The sequence below is a fragment of the Acanthopagrus latus genome, chromosome 12 (assembly GCF_904848185.1).
Source record: "Acanthopagrus latus isolate v.2019 chromosome 12, fAcaLat1.1, whole genome shotgun sequence".
NCBI classification, from domain to species: domain Eukaryota; kingdom Metazoa; phylum Chordata; class Actinopteri; order Spariformes; family Sparidae; genus Acanthopagrus; species Acanthopagrus latus.
In genome coordinates, this window is record NC_051050.1 from 18,616,441 (window position 1) to 18,637,962 (window position 21,522).

The 21,522-nt window shown below is 43.2% G+C and overlaps 1 protein-coding gene across 3 annotated transcripts in view; it reads right to left on the reverse strand.

Moving 5' to 3' along the window:
* Positions 1 to 21,522, reverse strand: part of col27a1a (collagen, type XXVII, alpha 1a) — an 89,021-nt gene that overhangs the window by 58,727 nt on the left and 8,772 nt on the right. For 2 of the 3 annotated variants that reach the window (XM_037117795.1, XM_037117794.1), the window contains exons 3-4: positions 10,293 to 10,363; positions 2,188 to 3,692 (exon numbers count right to left, since the gene is read on the reverse strand). In XM_037117795.1, coding sequence (XP_036973690.1) covers positions 2,188 to 3,692; positions 10,293 to 10,363 — 1,576 coding nt within the window. Of the gene's footprint in view, positions 1 to 2,187; positions 3,693 to 10,292; positions 10,364 to 15,759; positions 16,262 to 21,522 lie in introns of those variants that run through there. The other variant, XM_037117797.1, reaches the window with a different exon arrangement.

Genomic DNA, 21,522 nt, shown 5'->3' on the forward strand with positions numbered 1-21,522 from the left:
AATCAAAATGACACTCAGTGCCAGTAGAGCTCCAATTAAGAAATCATTAAATAAAAGATCCAATTCTTACTTCAAATCGGAGCACATGGATCACAGTCAAGCTGCAGTGGAACAGAGGAAGTCATTTTTTAAAGCAGCAGCGAGGAGCCAAAGATGCTTCAGATGGGAAACTGTTGCCATATCTGTGCCTTCACTGGATGTTTCTCCTGGCAGACAGAGTGCAGAATCTGCATACAAGTCCGGATCACGATTTCAGAGGAAGAGTCCTAATGCTTTAGGCAGCGATAGTGACGAATGAAGCAACTGGCTGAAACTTCAATGGATGCGAGGCTTTCCATTGGCTCCTGACTTTTGTATTTGTCAGGATGTGTGTCTGTGTATGTATAAAAGAGCAAGTGTGTGTGTACAAGATTGTGCTGTGAGAAGGAGTCAGAGACGGCATGCACATGGCATGTCTGTTTATGAAATCCAAACTATGTTGAAAAGGAAGCGTGACTGGGTTTATCCACAATCTCCGAAGGCACTACATGGCAACGCAGAGACAGACACACACTCTGACAGGAAGCACCTGCTTAATCCCTGATAAATTCTCTAAGTAAACAATCCGCATGCGTGTCTAAATATGAGATCCTGTCAAATGATCGCATTTAAGTCTGAATGAGACGCAGATTTTTACAAGCATGCTATATGCTATAGTTGCTATAGTTTGTGTGCTGATCCCAGTTTTCTAGGTACAATTTCCTGCCCTCTCATTGGTGTAATTTGCAATATATTTGGCATGACATGACAGAGGTTTTTGGCCTCAGCCCTCGTGTCAGACAGTCCTTCAGTAAACGACCTCATAACTTCCCTTAATCATCCTCCTACAATATCTTTTCTGTGGCAGATTACAGCACTCCATATTGAGATTGCAGGTAGTGCTCTCTAAATGGCAGTAATTTGGTTCCCCGTAATGACAGTCGAGTGTGGTGTGGACATCAGTGGAGATGTAAATTGGCCAGCCCTTGACACGCCACGCTCTGCAATCTCGGGCGGCAAATTACAGACCACTACAAAGAAAAAGCACACGTATCAAACACACAGGCCTCTGCTCACACTTCAGACTAAAATGACTCAATCACAAGGGCAGCTTTAAAAACAAACACACCCAGAATCTGCTGACGAGACACTGAGGTCTGATTACTCAGGTCACATTTAGAGGTGTATACTATCAAGCAAACAAAGTTGCCTTGGCAAGTCAAGATACAACTGAGCGTCTGCCTGCCAACACAGCCTGTCACAGACTTCCCGCTCCTAAAAGGCCTAGCCTACCTCTCAGTGTTTACCGACTGCTTTGACCCTTGACCCAGCTTTGAAAGAGGGCCATGAGACCTCCACTAGGCAAGGAATCTGGTGCAGAGACGGCAAGGCGTCAGACCTGACACGTCACACCCAGCCTGGAGGGCTCTGTGCACAGAGGAAGGCAGAAAGGCAGAAAGGCGGGAGCAAAAAGTAGGAACTCTAACCTGTGTGGGAAAGGAGATAGTGCCACAGTAGCCCACATATCTTTGTGGTTTCTTATTTCCAGCCCCGGAGCACGACAATCAAATCTGGACTCTCACTGGTGACAAAGACCAGCGCAGACTGGGACGTCCCTAATGGAGCATGCTTCACTACCTTTCAACACTATCCTAATGTAAACCATTGAACTCACCACCCACAGATGCCAGCACAAACAGTTGAGATGTGACTGCAAAGTCTTTGCGTGGTCACGTCATTTCTGTCTTGCCCTGAAGTAGTTACAGCCAAGCTACCGATCAGAGCTATTCTACATGCACCTTTTAAATTGCAAGATTTCTTGAAAAGTCCACCATATACTTTACATCCTAAAGCATGTAGTGTAAGCAGGACCTAAATCCAAGTCGAAACTATTATGGCACTTGTGTATGTAGAGCGATTACAGGACCCATCCTCCATTCTGCTGACAAACCAAACAATCAACAAATAGATGGACACAGTTAAAAACACAATCTCCTTGGCTAATGTAGAAAAAGAGTGCTTAAGCATTTTTGTGCATGTTTTCTAAATGTACATTTTTGTAAGTCTGAGCATTAACTGTCACACGCCACCTACCACCATAATAAATTATCAACCTGTGGGAAACACTGCACACAAATCCAACCGACAAAACAGATCAGAGGTGCTTACCGGTGGGCCTGCATCTCCTTTCTGTCCAATAGGTCCAGCCAGCAGGGAGAACTGAGTAGGTGGCACCTCCCAGCTCTGGAAGCCATCAGTAGCAGGTGGTGTTACTGGGTTGTATGAAGATCTGGTTGGTCGCGGGGTGACTGGGGCCTTGGTGTTTTTGGCTGGCTTTGTTGGTTTGGTGACCTGTTTGGAGGCTGACTTGGAGGGTTTAGCGGTTGTTGTTTTTGTTGATTTTGAGGGGTTGACTTTGGATATTGTTGGTTTAGAAGGGACAGCTTTGACTGAATTTGTTTTGGGTTTGGACGGAGTGGCTTTGGATGGTGTAACTTTAGGCTTGGGGGGTGTTTTCTTGGTTGTGGTTGGTTTCTTTGGGATCACACCTTGGTCTGATAAGGCAGAATCAAGCTTTGTCTTGGTGGGTTTGGTGCTGTTAGTGGCTGGAATAGTAGGTTTCTTCTTGTTGTCTGTTCCTGCACTTGTCTTTTTGAAGCTGTTATGTGGACCTGGCTTTGTGGGAGTAGGTTTGGAAGGTTTCTGGTTTGAAGCTTTAGGGGTAGAAGGAGTTTGATTTGGTGGTTTTGTTGGGGCTACTCTTGTCCTGAGTGGTGCAGTGACAGTTTCAGTCCTTCCTTTGGGAGGCGGGGAGGCCAAACCAAGCTGGACTGTGACTGGCATCACAGTTCCCAGCAGGGGTGTAGAAATGGTCCCAGTGCTGGGCTTTATTGTTTGGGTGGAGGCTACATATCTGACAGCCGAGGCGGCAGCGGCAGCACTCCTGGCGAGGCTCACCCGTGTGGTCTTCTGGGCTGTTTCCAGGCCACCACGCTTTGGGGTAGCAGTGGTAGCTGTGATGTTTGTTTCTCGTGGAAGGATAGGCAACAAGGGAGGAAGGTTAGGCCTGTATGTGTCAGCTTCCCTGCACTGTTTCTTAATGTACCTGCAGTAGTTGTGAGCTGCCTGTGCAGAAGGGACCAGGTCAAACTGGCAGATGGCTCCTTCAAAGTGTGCTGAGGCTTGTTGCTGGCTTGAACGCCCCAGCAGGAAGGAGCCCTGGAGCTCTGGAGCCAGTCCCTCCTCACGGTCCCACCCAAAGTCTGCATGAACACTCTGCTCTCCGCAGGAGGCATATAGAGTCACTCTCTGTCCATTAATTCCCACAGCCAGCTGGTGCCACTGACCATCATGGGGCTCATAGGGCAATGCCACCGAGGTGTTAGGTCCTGTGTGAAGGACCAGATTGCCCGGCGCAAGCTGCAGACCGAGAAGGAGCTTCCTGCGGCTTGAGAGCAGGGTGAAGAGGAAAGCACTGTTGACGCGGTGTGAGCGAACACTCAGGACCAGTGCCAGGTTGGGCCAGATGGCCGCTGGGAAGACTGAGCGCAATGGAGTTTCAACGTCCGCCCGCTGGTTGAGGATGATCCCTGATCTGAATGGAATGACCCCTGCTGGCACCGAGCGTGACGGCTTCTCTCCCTTGAGCCCCAACTTTTGGAGGATGTCGACATCTATGTAAAAAGGACAGTGGTGTTAGGAGGTGCATGTAATTATCAACAATTATGTTCCAAGATAAGTTTGACGACTTTATCAGATTAGATCACATCTGTTTTCTTGATCAATGATTATTATTTTCGTATATCTCTTTAAATCCTGCTATAATCAGGAACATGTGAAAGCATCACCTGGAACAAAGAACATCATCTTACATTTGCCTCTCTTAAAAAAGAGAAATGGCTCTTTGAATAAATGCCAATGACCAAATTTAGAAATGTAAACATCACACAAGGGCAGTAATGTACAGAGTTACTGGTCCTAGTTTTGTTGATGTACAATAGTGACACCCATAAGCATGACAACTTACACAGCAATTACACACACACACCAACCAATTAACAGATATGGATGAGAGAGAAACAAGCATAATATTTCAGCTGTCTTTGCCAGCGGTAGTTGGATCGACATACAGGCTTGCGGGCCAATTTTCCTGATCTTTCAGCCAACATTTAACAGCAGTTAACAGCAAGTAATGTGGCACAACATACTGCAGGGTAAAGAGATGGGAAAAAAGATGGTGGGGGCACAAAAAAATGAAATCCAAACAACAATAAACTAACTGGGTTTTGAGGCTTCTGCAGGCTGTCTGCTTCTACTTGATGCCAAAACAAATGACTATGTATAGGTCAAGACAGATATAAAACTATGCTGATGATAGGGCAGGATGGAGTGACCTTGGTTGGTCGGTCACTGCATTCTGACTGGGTTGATGCCACACAGCGATGCTGCGGTCGCCTTTGTCTCAAATGTCAGCGGTTTGCAGCCTCACGCTTCCCTCCAACATGGAAAGTTGTGGTATTGTGTTGACCATATGACTGACGTGGAGCATAAAACAGCTATAAGCATGGCTTCAGAATATAGCATGTTTATTGTTATCCACGCCTGCAAATTCTTAAAGGCACTGCTCAGCCCTAAATGTAAGTCTAATGTGGTTATATTTTAACAGCTCCGAAGGGTAACAAACATCATTTGAGGTTTTGAAGCCAACCAAAGCACTGTGGCTCCACATGTGGGACATTTATGTAATGATGCCTTCCTGTCTTTAATCATTGAGTTGGTTTTAGGTCTTGAAAGTGCCACAAATTAATATCTAATAAAATTTTTATGAGTTTTTGTTCACACAGAGCAGAAAATGAAGGAAATCTGACCATTATTTTAATGAGAACTTTGACTTGAGCTTAAAAAGTCACGCAGTATCTGTCTAAACAAGAATAATGTTCAGCTTCTGATGCACTGTATGGTTGTTTCTGTTGATAATGAAAATAAATACGATAAGGCAGGAAATACATCATCACAGGTATGAGTCCTAAAACCAGGAAATAAGTTAGCATATTGCACTATTGGTTCCCTCGTCTTGAAGTCAACCGAAACATGGAGGCTCATCTACTCACTAGTCTGTCTTTACAGGCTGACTTTAGTTGCAAACCTTTGAAACAGTTGAACATTGATCAATTATCATAAACTTGTGTTTGCCACAAAACGTCTTTTCAGCAATAATCCAAAATACAACTAAAAGATCGAACTCGTCTTTGTGTCGAGGAGACCAGGATGTTGCTAAATTCTGGGTTGGTCTACAAAAATACATCATCCCTGCAGCGTTGTATACTATGTATGTTAAGGACTCCATTACAAGACAAGATGGCAGTTAGTTAGTAAAGCCCAAAGCAGCCTGCACCAGGTCATCTATCCATCCATACTAACCATCTGGCCAATGCACGTACGACAAAAGAGACATTTTTGGATAATAAAGCTAACAGCATGAGTTAAAGAAGTTTGAGCAGTAAGGGACATAAATCAGGTCTAAAATATACATTTTGTGGAAAAATTATATAACTTCCACACTAATTAGTACATCTGAGTGCTTGCTGTACTCTATGTTGAGGAATCCTTGCTTGATTGATGTCAAGACATAGCTTCTTTGTTTTAAGACTATAGGGGATTAATGAGGCAAAGGCCATCGGCATCATCACAAAACCTCCTCTTATCCTTTCTCCTCTCATCAGCAGAGTGGAAATTCAGAGCATGACAGCAAGTGAGTGGATCATCTCAGACTACAGTTTCCAGCCTATTTCAGTCTCTGGGGTCCCGGCAATCACTTTTCTATACAACCTGTGATGTCAGACCCAGGCCCCTCAGCATCTTTATTGTGAGTGGGCTCACTCTGACCTGTGGTCACTGGGCCCTGTCTAATGGGGACATGTGTATAGAAAAGACAGAAAAATGGGCAAGCAATATTGACGAGATGACAGAAAGAGGGAAAGATGATGAGAAAGCCAGATGGGATGTGCGAACAGTTGCTGTACTGGTAAACCACAGAAAGCAAGGACCTCAATGAGATGATTGTGTTTCTATAGTGTGAGGCCTGCTCCATTAGACCACTGATGAGCTGGTTCAGCCTTTACAAATTACACAGAAAGTTTAAGAGTAGGCCTCAGATCGGAGCGAAAAATGTCTTACGCAGAGTTTTCATATTTATAATGTCAAACAAAAACTCAACAACCTGATTTGTATAGTCCGGATTATTAAAGGAGATTCATTACTGTTTTTCATTCATCTAATTTTCTTCAGTGTGGTATATAGATTCTTGTGCATGCAAAAGTTCTTAAAAGGTTAAGTTTAGGGCCTGAAACACCTTGTCAGTAGTCCAGTCTTTAATTCTATGATTTCCTGACATCACAGCGTGACCATGCCACACGTTCACATTGTGTATGCCTGTATTCATGGTAGACATTAAGCCAACTGGAAACTGAAACATAGTGGAGCTGACTGGAGATAAGGTGAGCAGTGCTTGCTCAGGCGTCTGTGAGCGTACCAAACAGAGCAGACTGGATATTCTGGAGGGTGGGGCCTTAAAGAGACAGTAGCTTAAACAGTTTCAGAAAACTGATGTGTTTTTTGTGCATTAGAGCATGTGAACCTTTTCTAGTAGAAAGATATAATAACATAAAGAGCCTGAAAATGAGCTTAATGTCTCCTTTGAGTTGCCTCCTTTGAGTATCGATTAAGCACATTAACATTGTTTTGCACAGAGAAAAGTAAACGAAAAGTAGACATGCCTTTTCTATTCAGCCAACTCTCTCCATTTTCTGTATATGGCTGTCAGACTTTCCCTTTCCTCTAAACATTAGGGCTCTATAAAATAGCCAGAGGAAACTTTGACCTACATGGTGTATAGTGTATACCCATCCACAGAGAGTTCTCCTCTCTGTGTGGTCTCCTCTGCATTAAAGGACAACAGAACTTGGCAGTGGTGCAGGAGGTACATTACATGTATCTACTGTGTGCCTCTTTTTTCTTTCATGACCACTTGTACTCTAACTGGGGCACACATTAAACATGTGGTTTTAGATATACAGCATACTGTATATTGGATGTGAACACACACACACACACAGACAGACTTGTGTTTAACACATGGCTGGAGCTCATAGCCTCGCTCTGTGCCAAGTCACTCAAGTAGGACAGAGAGAAAGTCCAAGGCTCTTCAGTCTGTAATGTTATCCCTTGTAGAGGATGAAGTCACTGATTCATCCGACAACACTCGAAAGATCTCTCTCTGGCTGACCTACGCTGGTCTACAGTGAGCCATTTATGATATCTCTGAGTGGAAAAGTCATCCCACTGCAATACATCGCAATGTTTTCCCACAATGGGAATGAGGGACAGAACAAGGTCAAATTTCGAATCCTTGTTTCTCTTACTTCTTCTTTTCAGAGTAATTTTGGCATTTTTCCTTTATTTGGTGACAGCAGAGATATAGACTGGAACACAGAGAGATATATAGAAGGGTATGACATGCAAAGGTCCTGGGTAGAGACATTACAAGGAAGTAGATGAACCAAAAACATATCAGCCCTATCATGTTGAGATTCAACCAATCTAATGTGGCTACAGAAGGACTTCTTGTGAACATGGAAGAGGTGGATATCACAGCAATGCACAGAATTACCAAGAGAGGTGATATTATTCAAACACGAGACAATAAAACTCACAGAAGTTGTGTCAAGTGGCCATGTACATGGCTAGCGATGAATAAGCTGTGGTAAAAAAACATTTTAGACCTTGTTTGGGGGTAAAGTCACCAAACTTTTTAAGTGTTTTTTTTTTCAGATTTGACTGCTTTGATTATATACATGCAGGTTTTATGTCCCTGTGACCATTAAAAAACAGTGGAAGTGAAGTTCTGACACTCTCCCCATTCATTTAGATAGGAGCCTGGCCTTGTTATCCTGAAAATAACTGCTTGGGGGCGCTGCCAAGGTGGCTGCCAATTGGCAAGACATGCCTAAAAGGCCTTTGTTCTGGGCCAGAATTGAACTGGGAACATTGTGGTTATATGTTATGCAACTTAACCTCTAAGCTACCAGACTCCCTCATTTTGATTTTTCGGGGGGCGTATTTTTGCCTTTAAGAGAAAGTTGACAGTGTGGAGGGAGACAGGGAACCAAGTGAGATGGAGATACGACATTCAGAAAAGGACCGCGGCTGGAATCAACAATGGATGTTGCGGTTTTTGTTATGTGTGCTACTTGTAAGGCTGACTTAAAATTCTCTGCTCTTTACTTGATGTTACAGTGCGCATAGGCAATTTTCGGCTAGCAGAGGCTAATGTAGCCTTCAGCTTCTGGCCTCAGGCAAAGATAAGGAATGGGCTGCAGAGGCACGCTAAACTCGACACCCATTTTTATTTCATTGTCAAACTTGTAGTCAACAAAGCCACAAAAGGCAACTTCTTTCTTGTTTTGAAGTGCAAAATTGCGGGAATTCCCCGTTTTGTAAATATAGGCAGCCACTTCAGGTCTCATGAGGATACATCATGGTTAAGGAGGGAAAGGATCTAAAACAATGTCACTCCCTACTCTTGCCTGTCTGGATGGCTGTGAAAGCATCTCTATGAAACTAAGAGTAAGCCCAGTTGTTACTGAAGAAGTGCCTGTTGAATCAACTTCAGGTAAGAAGAAACCCCAAAATCTGCAGCCTCTGGAAAAGAAGAGCTCATGCGATGTCCATCGTCAGTGTTTTTCAGCACTGATGATGGTCGTGTCTACAGAGACAGCATCTCATCATTAATCATTTTTTGATACTGGCCACAAAGGAAGTCTATGTCTAAATGCAATAAATTGCTGTTCATCCGTACTGTCCACCATTACTGGATTCTTGGATAGCTCTCCACTTAGAGAGAGCTCAGCAGTGAGATCAGCTACTCTGCAGCAGTGATGCTGGTCATGGACTGTGTTGCCAGATTTGACAGATGCCAATAAAACCAGCTATACAGCCAATTTTTCATTTCCACATCGGAAATTAATATTTTTTTTTGTCCGTCTGACATACTTGATTTTACTGAAACGATGAAACTATTTGATGATATTTGAAAATAACACACAAATCATATCCAATCATCTCCAAGTTTTGAGAAAATTGTATATTAGATATAGAATACATTTCTTTAATCAACAGATTTGACAGGGCTTTTATCATAGAGCTTTGAATTTAAAAAACAAACCAAGACATACGGTTTCAGTCTTGTTGTAATAAACTGAGATGACATTTGGTTTCAGTGACTGCGTGTCGGAGCTTTTGAACTCAGCGCCCTGTCAGTCTCAATCAAAATAACTGGAGAGGAGAAGAGGCCTATCCACTGGACTGTATCTATTATGGGAACCCAACAAATGGTGCCAAAAGAAGCTCAAATGAACATTTTTACCTGGCTAATCACATAAAAATTAGCCCAATTGGTCTGAAAAGTGCCAAATTTTACTATTATTAGTGGACATTAAACACACTCACTGTGCACTACGGACAAATATGATCAGATTTTGTTCAGATTTGATTAATTACCTGAACTACCCCACACCCTCTTAATAAAAGCTGCAGTAGTTGATTTTTTATGTCATCATTTTTAAGCTGATAAGACAAATTTGTTAGCAAACAGGTGCTAATTTGCACATGCTGGAGTTATTGAACAACTTTTATTTGGAGTCTGGATAAATCTGAGCCACCTGAAGAACGTGAGTCCAATATCTTCGCTCTCTTTTTGCTCTGTTTTGGTCTCCTCCAACCCCTGAGACAAATATCTGTCTCTTTAGCTGCTAAAGTCATAAACTATGTCTGTCTACTGCTTCGTGATGAGCAAGTAGTGTGATATTTAGCTGAAAAACAGCGCAACGAGATCAGTGAGAGTAAACAAATGTCCTGCAACTCGCTATGAAGGTGAACTGAAGCTGCAGATTTTTGGTGATAACTCTCTGTAGGTTCATCACTTCGACTCCTTTCATACTGTTACATACTTCTCAGCACTTTGAATCTATGGTCTGATCACTAACCTCGCTCCCACAGCTTACTCAACACTTGTTGTCATGGCAACGGTTGGCCCCAATTCTCATAGCAATGTGTTTACGTGCTTGGGCAATGACCAAACAGGAAAAAAGGAGAATAACTCCAAAATCCCCCCCCACCCCCAGTGCTCCAATAACTTTCACCATTTTTTCCACTGTTAAAAGTTTCAGTGAGTAAGAAAAGAGGTGCGAAAAGTGAAGTAACTGATGATGTCTTACCTTCAGAGTGAACTTGTGAAAGTCCCAGGTAACAAGTACAATATAGAACTGTACAGAGCAATAGGGCTCTCCTGTGGGAAGAGGAGAGAGGAGGTCAATCACACAGTACTGAATCATACAACTGTCAAACTCTAAAAACATTTTGGTGTCATTTTCTCAAAAGGAAAATTACCAATCAACTGTGTAATTATTACCCCTTAAAGACCTAAAAATGGCTATTGTTTAATAGCTTTTGACCTGCTAATCACGTCCATATGCTCATGTAAACCCGCTTTCCAGTGGTATCACACTTGTGTTGTTTGGATTTCATTCAGAGGCTCTGCAGTGAAGGCCACTGCTCCATCATGTTCCCCAGCATTGATTCATAAAGGAAACCCACGCAGTTTCATCCTCTGGGCCATTGAGCAGCCAAGCTACTTTTGTTGCTCATGTTCAATGGATGATATTGTATAATTCACTTAAAAAGCCCCTTTTGCTTCAGTGTAATAACCCTCCTTTTGACTCCTTGAATTTTTCTTCATCCACATGTTTAATAATGAAATATTGATAATAAATGGCTGATGGCTGTAACTTGGTCAGTAAAGGTCAGCTGTAGACAAGCAATTGATGGAAGTCTAACAGATCAAAATGTATCTTTTTAAAGGAACTAAAATGTAACTTCCTGGAGTAAAACTGCATATTTTTGTGTCCCGTTCCCATGGCTTCAACTACCGATGCTTTGAGTTTTCATCTCGGGTCGGACGCCGACCCAAAGCATCAGTATTTAAAGACCTTGCTTTAAGTTTCTCCTGAATCAAATGATCTATGGCACTTTGAGCCTGGCTGCGAGAAAAGCAAAATAAGTACAGGACAGTCCCTAATATTGTTGCTGTTCTTCAAATCCAAGAAATTGGTCTGTGAAGTCAGCAACACAAAAGTTGCTTTTATTAGATGAACAAAGCTTTAGTAATGGATTTATCACCCATTGACAAAAGCATTTGTTTGACTCCTTCACAAAGGACGCCTTTTTAGAAAGTGGTACCAATAATTACAACTGCTTGCATTTGACCCCTTAGAGGAACATCTTAAGGTTTGTTCTATTAAAGTCAAAACTGATGTCTATCATAGACGAGAACATTAAATAGACTGAGATTGCATAATGTGCTAAGCTTCGTGACATGACAGGATGATAATCTGAAATTGTTGTTTTTACAGCAAACCAAAACGCAGACTCAAACAAACCCCACATGCTTCACCTCCGAGCCACTGATACCTTGTGAAAAACAAATGGGACCTGGACTCTGCAAAAGTGCTTACAATTCAGAGCACCTCTCTCCAAAACACACACGCACGCACGCACACACACACACACACACACACACACACACACACACACACACACACACACACACACACACACACACACAGAGAGAGAGAGAGAGAGAGAGAGAGAGAGAGAGAGAGAGAGAGAGAGAGAGAGAGAGCTTGGAGTTGTGGTTTGTAAGACAGAAATACTACAGTAGACCTATCCATCAACTCTCCTCCCAAAACCAACATGTCTATGCACACACACACACACGCACACGCACACAAAAAGAAATGGTCTCCCTCAACACCCTCGGCACATCCAGGTGTGCCGCAGAGCTGGGGAGACTGATTGGCAAGTGGACCGAGGGCTCAGCGGGGGACCGAGATCTGGTGACAGGCAGGGGAGCCACTGTTTACCGCTGGAGGTCATCCAGACACACATGGTCACACACACAGACACACACACACGGTCACACACACACACACATCGGAGGGAGGAAATGAGTATAGCAGCTGTGGCTGGACATTTCAGAGTGGAGCAGGCAGACAGGAGGCGTGGGCTCCGAATACATAAATGTGGGAAAGACGGTAACTGTTGCATAAATATGCTGATCAGCCTTTATCGCAGGCAGAGACCTGCTGTCTGTCTTTCTGTGAACAACCTCCGCACTAACCAGCGGCTGCTTCCCCCGCTCGCCTGAATGATTATAATCAGTGTGTGTGTGTACGTGTGCGACGGTGTGCTTGCATGTGTGTTTGTGGCGTCTCTTGATTCCTAGTTGCTAACAAAGCTTCATCGCAATCAACCCCACACACAGCTGGTTGTGGTTACTCAGGATGCTTCGTGTGTGAGTGTGTGTGTGTATGTGTGTGTCCCGGACTTCCAGCTGGTTACAGTCTCACCCAGTGTCTTATCAGCTGAGGAGAGATCAGCTTTCTGAAAATGAGTCATGAATGCTGAGATTCATAACCGCAGCAAAAGAACGACACTCATTCTGTCCCGCAGGCTGTTTACATCTGTGCAAGCTGGACCAAGTTTCCTGGGAAACGGCTCTGTTTTTTTTGGCTTTTCATAATAAAAGTTCTCGGTAGCTTGTTTGGATTTTAATTAGGGTGCTTTTTGAAGCGTACGTGACAGGTTGGGATTTTTCTTCTGTGGAGCGACATCGCTGGACATTTAAATCAGGGCTGCTGACCCTGTCTGGTGTGGTTTTCATACCCAAACAGTGAGCTATGACAGGACTCCCTGCAGTGAATTCTCGGCTTAGCTGAGTGGACAAAATACAGGCCAGATGAACAATACCTCCTTGAGTCGTCCTGTAAAGCAGTCTTAACCTATACTATATCTGCTGTGAACTCACATTTCAAAGACAGGAGGGGGAAGAGGGCTGCTCTGCACTGCCAAGAACTTCAGTTGATCTTAACTGTGATCGTCTTTGCTATTAGGAAACTGTGAAAAAGATATTGTAGATAGACGAAGCAGTTTGATTGATAGACCTTCAGCGATTAGTTGACCAACTAATTGATTCAAGGTTCTTCATTTTTCAAGCAAAAACTGTGAAACGTTTGCTGGATCCATCTCCTTAAATTAAAATATGAGGATTTGCAGCTTTTCTTTGTTGTCTATGACAGTAAATGAAGAGTCTCTGGGTTTTGGACCGATGCTTGGACTAAAAAAGCAATCTGAGGATGTGTGTTCCCCGCTCAGGGAGATTGTGATGAGCATTTTCCACCATTTTCTGTGATTTAATTATGAAATATTCTGCAGATTAATCGATAATGAAGATATCCGTTCCTTGCAGCCCAAGTGACTGATCAGTAAACTGATTGAGAGAGCAACAAAGAGGAGCTATTATAGTAAAACTCAAAGAAATTCAATTGAGCTTATTGTTGAAGATATCTGGCGCAGGGATCTACAGATGCCAACTCATATTTCCTCTTGTCTTGCTGAATCTTCTGGCATCCCTGCCTCTCTCCCGAAACATACAAACTTTGATTCTAACCTCTCGACCCCCCCCCAGCACCACCACCACCAAAAAAACCCACACTCCTCTCTGTACGCTCTCAAACAGCAGCCCGACTGTGGGCCAGCGACCAGTCAAAGGTGGAGGGGGGAAAAAAAAGGAAAAAAAACAAAACACTGAGGTGCCTGTATAGTTTCCGCTTCTTTTCACAAGTTTGGACCAAGTGATTCCAGAAAGGATTTCCCCAAGGTGATCCTGCCCCCTGAGCGCGCGCGCACACACACACACACCTAAACACACAAAAATACACACCAACACCCACACACCCACACACACAGAGTGGAAAATTCCTATGGATGAGCTGACACTAACAGAGGCTGATGAGGAGCGAGCAGAGTCTGTCATCTGCTCTCTCTGCAGTCCAGTAACCTCTCACTTCAGACTGTTTACCTCCTGACAAACGTCTACTTATCAAATTACTTTTTTTTTTTTTATCACACTGTTGTTATTTTTACACACACACGCACAAACACGACCTTCACACATGCATTAATGCGGAGCGAAGTGTTTCTCCACCTATTACTACACCTAAAAACAGACGAAATATGAAACAGCAGGTGATTAAGTGGCAGCTAAAACTAATTACAGGCTACAGGTTTGACATTTTAAAGATTCATGAAGTTTATCTGCGGCTACGTTTTTAAAAATTCACCTCTATTGCTGTTTTCTTCAGTATACCAAAACAAAAAAAAACAAACAAAAAAACAAGAAACAAAACACACAATCAAAAATCTAAACCTAGGATTTGTATTTCCAAAGAAATAAAAGAATAATTGGAGGTGAAGAGTGAGATACGAAGGGCGACACCGTGTGGACATGTGCTGGAGGATGCACCTTGCAGGTAGACCACTCTGTGCTGCAGTCCATGCATTTCTGAATCATTGAATTCGCATTAAGGAAGGAAGGAAAGGACGGAAAGGAAGGAAAGACAGAAACCTCCAAGTGCCATTTTAAAAAAAAAAACATTTATCTTAACGATTGACTTCAGTTTAAAACATCCAGACAAGTGTGATAAATACAGCCGATAACCACCGAGCCAAGTTGTTTTATATCACGGTCAGATCTCCAGACTTTCCTACTCCCTGGATGACTGCATCCCCATTATCTCGCCGCTGATCCATTAAGAGACCAGATGTCCACTGCGCGATAAAACCTCAATATCAACCTAAGGTCAGAATGAATCATATAAATGAATGAATGAATGAATGAAAGCCTCACTTTTCAGGGGTTGTGAGAAAGTAAACACTGTGGCAAAGGGCAAGAGCAAACACATGTCGCTCCATTTGTTACCAACAGTTTTTTCCACTGTCTGTGAAAATATGCGCTGTAAACACATGCGCAAAAAAAAAAAACAACATCTGCATTATGTCACAGGGTCGTAAAACTCACGTCAGCTGCAGATGCCTGGATAAACCGAATAAAGTGCATGGAAGGGGCTGATGTCATAATTTCAGCTGACTAACTGCAGTGATATTTTTCTTAAATGTCAACTATGTCGAGCTGTAAAAAAAAAAAAAAAAAAAAAAAAAAAAAAAATCATCTGCGTAAAAGTACGGCTGTGGATTCTGAGTGCGTAAAACAGGTAAAAACATGGAAAGCATCCCGACACAATCTGGCAAACGCAGCAGAGGATGCTGATGAGCCTCTCGTGAAAACTTTATGGGTGTGAATAAATTGGAATAATTGCCTGTTTTGCTTCCTCTGTCGAGATGAGTCAGGTCAATGAACACAAGATGGGAAATGTTGCCACAAACCGGAGTCCGTCTTTGCGCAGAAGCGCACAGACAGAAGAGAATACTGAAAGTGGCTGCTTCCAAATTATTAGAATTATTGTCCGTCATTGAAATGAAAATGAAGAGGAAAACTTCTGGTGAATGTCACGCAAGCGCTAAATAACACCCCCTGGTCCCAGCAGACCCCCGTACCGAGCCCTCCACACTCCTGCATGGTGAGCTGGACCACCGCCAGCCGGCACATCACACTCAGGTACGCACATGGAGGCAAACAGATCCTTCAATTATAACTCAGCCCCCTCCACCAATGATCTGCATCACCTCAACATCCTCTCACCACTGAAACTCTAAAAAAGAAAAAAGAAAAAAAACAACAAAAAACAAAAAACAGACACACAATAAAACACAATAAATGGTACTCACTTTGTGTCTAGATGAGAGGTTCTGCAATCTCTCCTTCGGGTGCCTAAATTCATTTGTATTCATTTGTCCTGGCAGTCAAAAACCTGACCGTTAATCACAGCGTGACTCCTTTGCAAGGGGGGCAGAAGACACCGGTCGCCGTTTTACACATTTGACAAGCTTGAGATGAAGTTCCAGAGGAAAAAACTCATGCTGTCAAGCCCGACATAAATTCCTCCTGGCAGGCTGCTACTGCTGGTTTGACAGAGAGTTTTCCTGTGCGATTGTCTGTCGATATTCCCCTGTGTTTCATTCATTTATGCCGATCCAGATTGAGGGACGCGCAGCCCGCGGAGAAAGCTGGGTTCGTTTCGGAGGGGGGTTACGGAGTCAGGAGCGCCGCACTCATCCCTTTCCTTTTTAAATGGGCTTTCTGCGGGTAAAGCGATGGCAAACGCGCCGCGCGGACAGGTGTCGGGTTACAGAAACCCAGCGGCTGCAGCGAGCAACTACACGCCTTCTCCAGGGGGTGGCCACATGGATCTCACCCACCCACCACAGGCTCCCATGCGCCGGTGAGCCGTATGAATGAAGCCCCGGCGGCACACAGCGCGTCATGGGGCTCCAAGTGCCACAACACGTAAACCTACAGATCCAGAGAGTCTCGTTTTTGGATCCACATTATCATTACTTCACGTGTTGTTTTATACTTTACAACTTCTCTGTCACCTTTCCAAGTGTGTCTCATCTCCCCTTGGAGCAAAAATGGGCAAAGATAAGAGATGCGAGACACCCACTGCAAAGCAAAATCCAGATGTTGGTATGTGTCTTATTTGGCAGCATTTCCCAAACAGACACGCCTCTTTATGACATCAGTCTTGGGCATTGTGTTAGAGAAGTGTCAGTGAGGAGGGAGCAGCACCTGGATCAGCTCCCATTACCTTAAGAGGGGTCACGGCCTGGTCCAGAAAAAGGCCCACCTAAGACCTCCAAACAGGCAGGAGAGCCAATAATTACTACCTGACAACTGTCAGACATGTTTAATGGATGTGTTTGCTCAACTGGCGATAAGACAACTTGTGTTTCATAAAAATGAGTTCCAAATTGGCATTACTTCAGTAGGAACTGTTTTGCGGGTCACGTCAAAGTAACAAGAACAGTGTTTATCCAGTGAGAGTTCCATTCACCTCCATATCGGAGTGGAGGTGAAAAATCTCAGAAAAGAATCTTAAAAACATGGCATGTGTGCAATTTGGGTGAACAGATCCTTTAATTGAGAGTACAGATGAACACAAGACAGGAACAACTCCCACATTAGGTAAACTACCTGCCTCAGGCATTTCTAAGATAAAAAAACACACCTGCTTTGGCTTTAACCCTCCATCTCTTATGTGATGTTCTAAAGAAGGATTAATACTTCTTGATTTGATTATTATTAAAGCAATCTGAAGGGAATGATCAGATCATTCTGAACCATCTCTTAGACAATTTGTATGGTATATATATATATATATTTTATTTTTTTCTTTCTTTCTTGCTTTCTTTCTTTCTTAGTTTGGTCCAAAAAAAAAAAAAAAAAAAAAAAGGGCCTTTAATTGACACCACAAATTGTGCTAAAAGCTGCCATAAACTGCACTGGGTTTTTCTCATAAAAACACACTTGCTCCCCAAGATAATATTCTAAATAAGGACTAATTCTTTTAGGTAATATTGCTTTGATCATAACTACATCAATTTGAATCATTTAATGGTTTCTGAGATAAGGATCTGAAATATAGCGGAACACTCTGTACTGGTATCACAGCAAAGTGCTTTTTCAGATGAAAGCTGCCCACAGAAACATCTCTGGAGTATTCAGTGCTGTGAGCAACACAAACACATTTCCATTTACCTCAGTTATATCGGGCCAGAGGCAAAAATCTCAAAACCCACTGGGCAAGTCAAACCGAAACTGTTGGCACTACTAGGTGACACTAATGGACGTGAGGAAATGTGTGTGTTTCTTTCTTTCTTTCTTTCTTCTATATTCTAAGTAAAGACAAACACTTTTTAGTAGTCTTGCTGTGATCGCAACTAAATTGTAACACAGTTACTTTTACTCTGTTAATGTACTTGAGTAACATTTAGAGTAAATTGTACTTTTTAGAGCAGTTTAATGCAACAGTTTGCTCTCACTTTAAGTCATTCATCATGACTTTTACTCAGCTGCATTTGGAAAAATTCACCGTGCTACTTTTATTGATCATTTTACATATTAATGCAGCATACAGTATATTAAAAGCCAGTTGATCAGCTGGTCCCAGTCTGGTCTGATGGAGCTCTGTTATCCTGCCACGGCCACGCCTCCACATGTCATTTCAAAGCAGCACAGTGGTTGAAACTACAGCAAATTTACAGCTAATATTTACAGACAGTTTAGTTCCTTTAGTTACTCACTACTCAAGAATGTAAGTCTTTCAGTCAGTACCTTTGAACTCTTACTCAAGTAGTTATTTTGATGACTACTTTTACTTCATTTTGTGTAATTGTTTTTGAAAAGTAACGGTTCAGAACGGTAACACACAACAGGTGAACTCACTGCCAGGGCATTTCTGAGAAAAACACCCCTGCACTCTTAGAAAATATTCTAAATAAGGAGTAATACTTTTTAAGTAATCTTGCTTTGATTGTAATTAAATCAATTTAAAGTGATTCAGTTGATCGTTTCTGAGATATGAGGATCTTATCACCTAAACACAACACGACTCTTAAATCTGAATGAATATAGCCAAACACTGCTCGCTCAGATGAATGCTGCACACTTCCCAACATCCCAACACAAACAACTAGCTGCTACAGAATAAGGATGTTAGTGAGTTGGGTCATTAGCGCTCCCTCTTTGAGCTGACCGGTCAGAAGCCTTATGCACTGAAAGCTCGCCTTGAATTACTCTGTCAGGGCGGGACGGACTACGTGTGTCGACCATGGCGATCTCCCCAAATCTCAGCCTTTAGGCCGCTGGTCAGCCGGCCTCAGGGGTGGGTGCTAATTTACACAAGTCATTAACATCCTCTTTACAATCCCCTTCACATACTCTGTCCCTTGTGTTTCAGCGCATGGTGCCACCCGACCCTCCCTTGTACTTCCAATGAGCCACAGCGACTCTGCCCCCTTCTTCCAAATTACAAACTCTGCGCTCACTAGCGCGCTCACTGCCACCCCTTAAAGCTGCTTAATTATGGTCATTGGCACCAAGTCTGAAAGCTCCCTTTATCCCCCCCACGCTCCAGAAATAGGCCCTGCTGAAGCACACAGGCAGCCCAGATCAAACGCTCCCCATAGGGAAGGGGTCATTACTGGTACGCAGGGCGGACACAGCCCAATGGGTGCTGGGCCACGCCTTGAGCCCAAATTGCAGCCTGGGCCTAGTGAGGACACAAGACTGTTCTTTGATGCACGGCAAGAGTAACAGCAACACAGGCTGTTTGAATATCAGTGTTTACAGTGAGCTGTGTACTGTACATGCACATAAACAACCAATACAGTGTTTTGCAGACTAAAAGCTAAGAAAATTGGGCGCTGGGCTTGGTTGGGTGTTCACTGGTTTCTCATGGTTTATATTTTTATCTGGATGTCACCACTGTCTCACATAAGGAGCGTGTTGTAAGTGTTTCCAGGTGACCCAGAGTCTTCAAAATTATGCAACGAGTACAAGGACTTTATTAAACGTGTTACAATTACAAACACCTCAGGAAAAGATTCTAACTGAGTAACGTAAACAGTGGTTGGTGGAGCACGTGCGGACGTAAAACAACCTCACATCAACCCAACAAATAAATAGGTTGTAAAGACAGTCACCTCTGTGTAGGTGTGTTTTCACGCTGGGCAGTGGCGGAGGTTACGGAGGTGGTGGCGGTGAACCAGACAGTGCTGTCTCTCTCAGCTCCGCTGCACACAAGAGGACTGTTCATACAAGGAATGTGTGTGTACGTGAGTGTGTGGATGCCCACGTGCATGTGTGTATATGTGGAGCGACTCGGTGGTTGGTGTTTTTCCCTTTACAGGTGGTTCTGTCCACTTTGTTTGCGCCCACGGTTCTGTCTCCTTCCTGTGCGGGGACGGTTTGGTGATGCACTGGGAGGTGGAAAGTGGTCGAACAAGCTCCTGTCTGACACACATCGTGGTTTTATCTCCTTCGATTTCTATCTCGGTCTTTTCCCTTTTATCTGTCACTCCCTAATCCACATCGACTCCTTCATCGTCTTCACTTTTGCCTGTTAAATCCTTCCCATGCCCCCCCCCCCCTTTCCTTCAATATCCTCGATCTCTGTCGCTCTTCCTCTCTCTCTCCCTGTCATTCCTTCACCACAAGCATTTCCAGCGCTGGCACACCAGGGTAGACAGCCACCCCGAGAGCAGTGCCACAACCATAATGAGCATGTTGAGTTCTCATAATAACACCAGAATAACCTGCTGGGGGAGACAAGCTCTTCTGGGGGCAGTCTCTCCGACCTGGCTGCCATGGATTGAAAGTGTCAACACCTCACAGATGTGTACTTGTTGAGGTGTGAAATGTGGAGTAGAGTTTCGCCCTCGATGTGCCATTTTTAGATTGATTTCTGCAGCGTCTGCTGTTTCCTTACTGTATTTTTGTGTTCGGGGGGTTTGAGATGTTTTTGTGAGGTGCTAAAACGATGCACATTTACTGTCATCAGAACACAGCGCCTTTCACACCTCGCTCTCTATTTAGGGCCTTTATATAAAAATGACGACGAGCGGGGCGGTTCATAACAGGGAGAGGTTGTTTGCTTTTTATTTTTGCTGAGGGACAGGTAGTGAATTATTTCAGAGAGTCAGGGAGTGATTGTCTCTTGTCTCTCCAGGGAGCGCTTCATTTTTTAACAACCCCACGGCAGCTCCGACCTTCACTTTATTCTGCTTCTTAACTGAAAAATGAACTATAGTAAAATGAAAAAAAAAAACCCCAAAACAATGCCATATAAAGAGATGGCTTTTGTTTCCAGACTTAAGTATAGCTTGAATATTTGGTTAATATTTGTTATTCCATTAAGGGTGCGCTATGTAGTTTTGGCAAATCATTTTTTTTCCATCAGTAGAGAAAAATCTTCATTGACTGGTCTTTTAAGTCTAAACAAACTAAATAAACAGACGTCTTCGTTTTCATTACTCAATAAACTGAAAGAACAAACTGACCTTAAAGGACAAGACAATTTCCCCTTCGTTTATATTTGGCGGACCCTGCCATCGTTCTAGCTTCACACAGTGTTCTGGGGACCTTATTTTCCTCTGAGAACAGCTTGTTTATTCAGTTATGGAAAAAAGTAAAACTTTCTGAGCTTGTATTATTGCCTCATTAATCTTGTAAATATAAACAATCAGAGTTTAAATTTCTTCTCCAAAACTACATGGTGCCCCTTTAACACGTGTATGTTTAAACTGCCACTTGAGGGCCGTGGACTCAAGTTTGAATACAACGTTGACATATTGTCACCTTTTAAAAGGTGCAATGGAAGAATTTCCTACAGATTTTGTAAGGTGGCCTTTAATAGCAAATCTGAGGCCAAAATACCAAAATGCAAATGTAAAAGGCAGTCAACAAAAAAGCCGGCACTAAACGCAGACGGAAGTTGAGGTAGAAGACTAAAACAGAGTGCTGGCTGGATATCTAAGCAACAGAGTTGTTTGTTCCGCAAGGTAATCTTCACAGATGAACACCACTTTGATTATTTTTTCGAAGCCTATATTGGTAGAAGTAAAAGCTAACAGGCTATAACCAAGCTACGC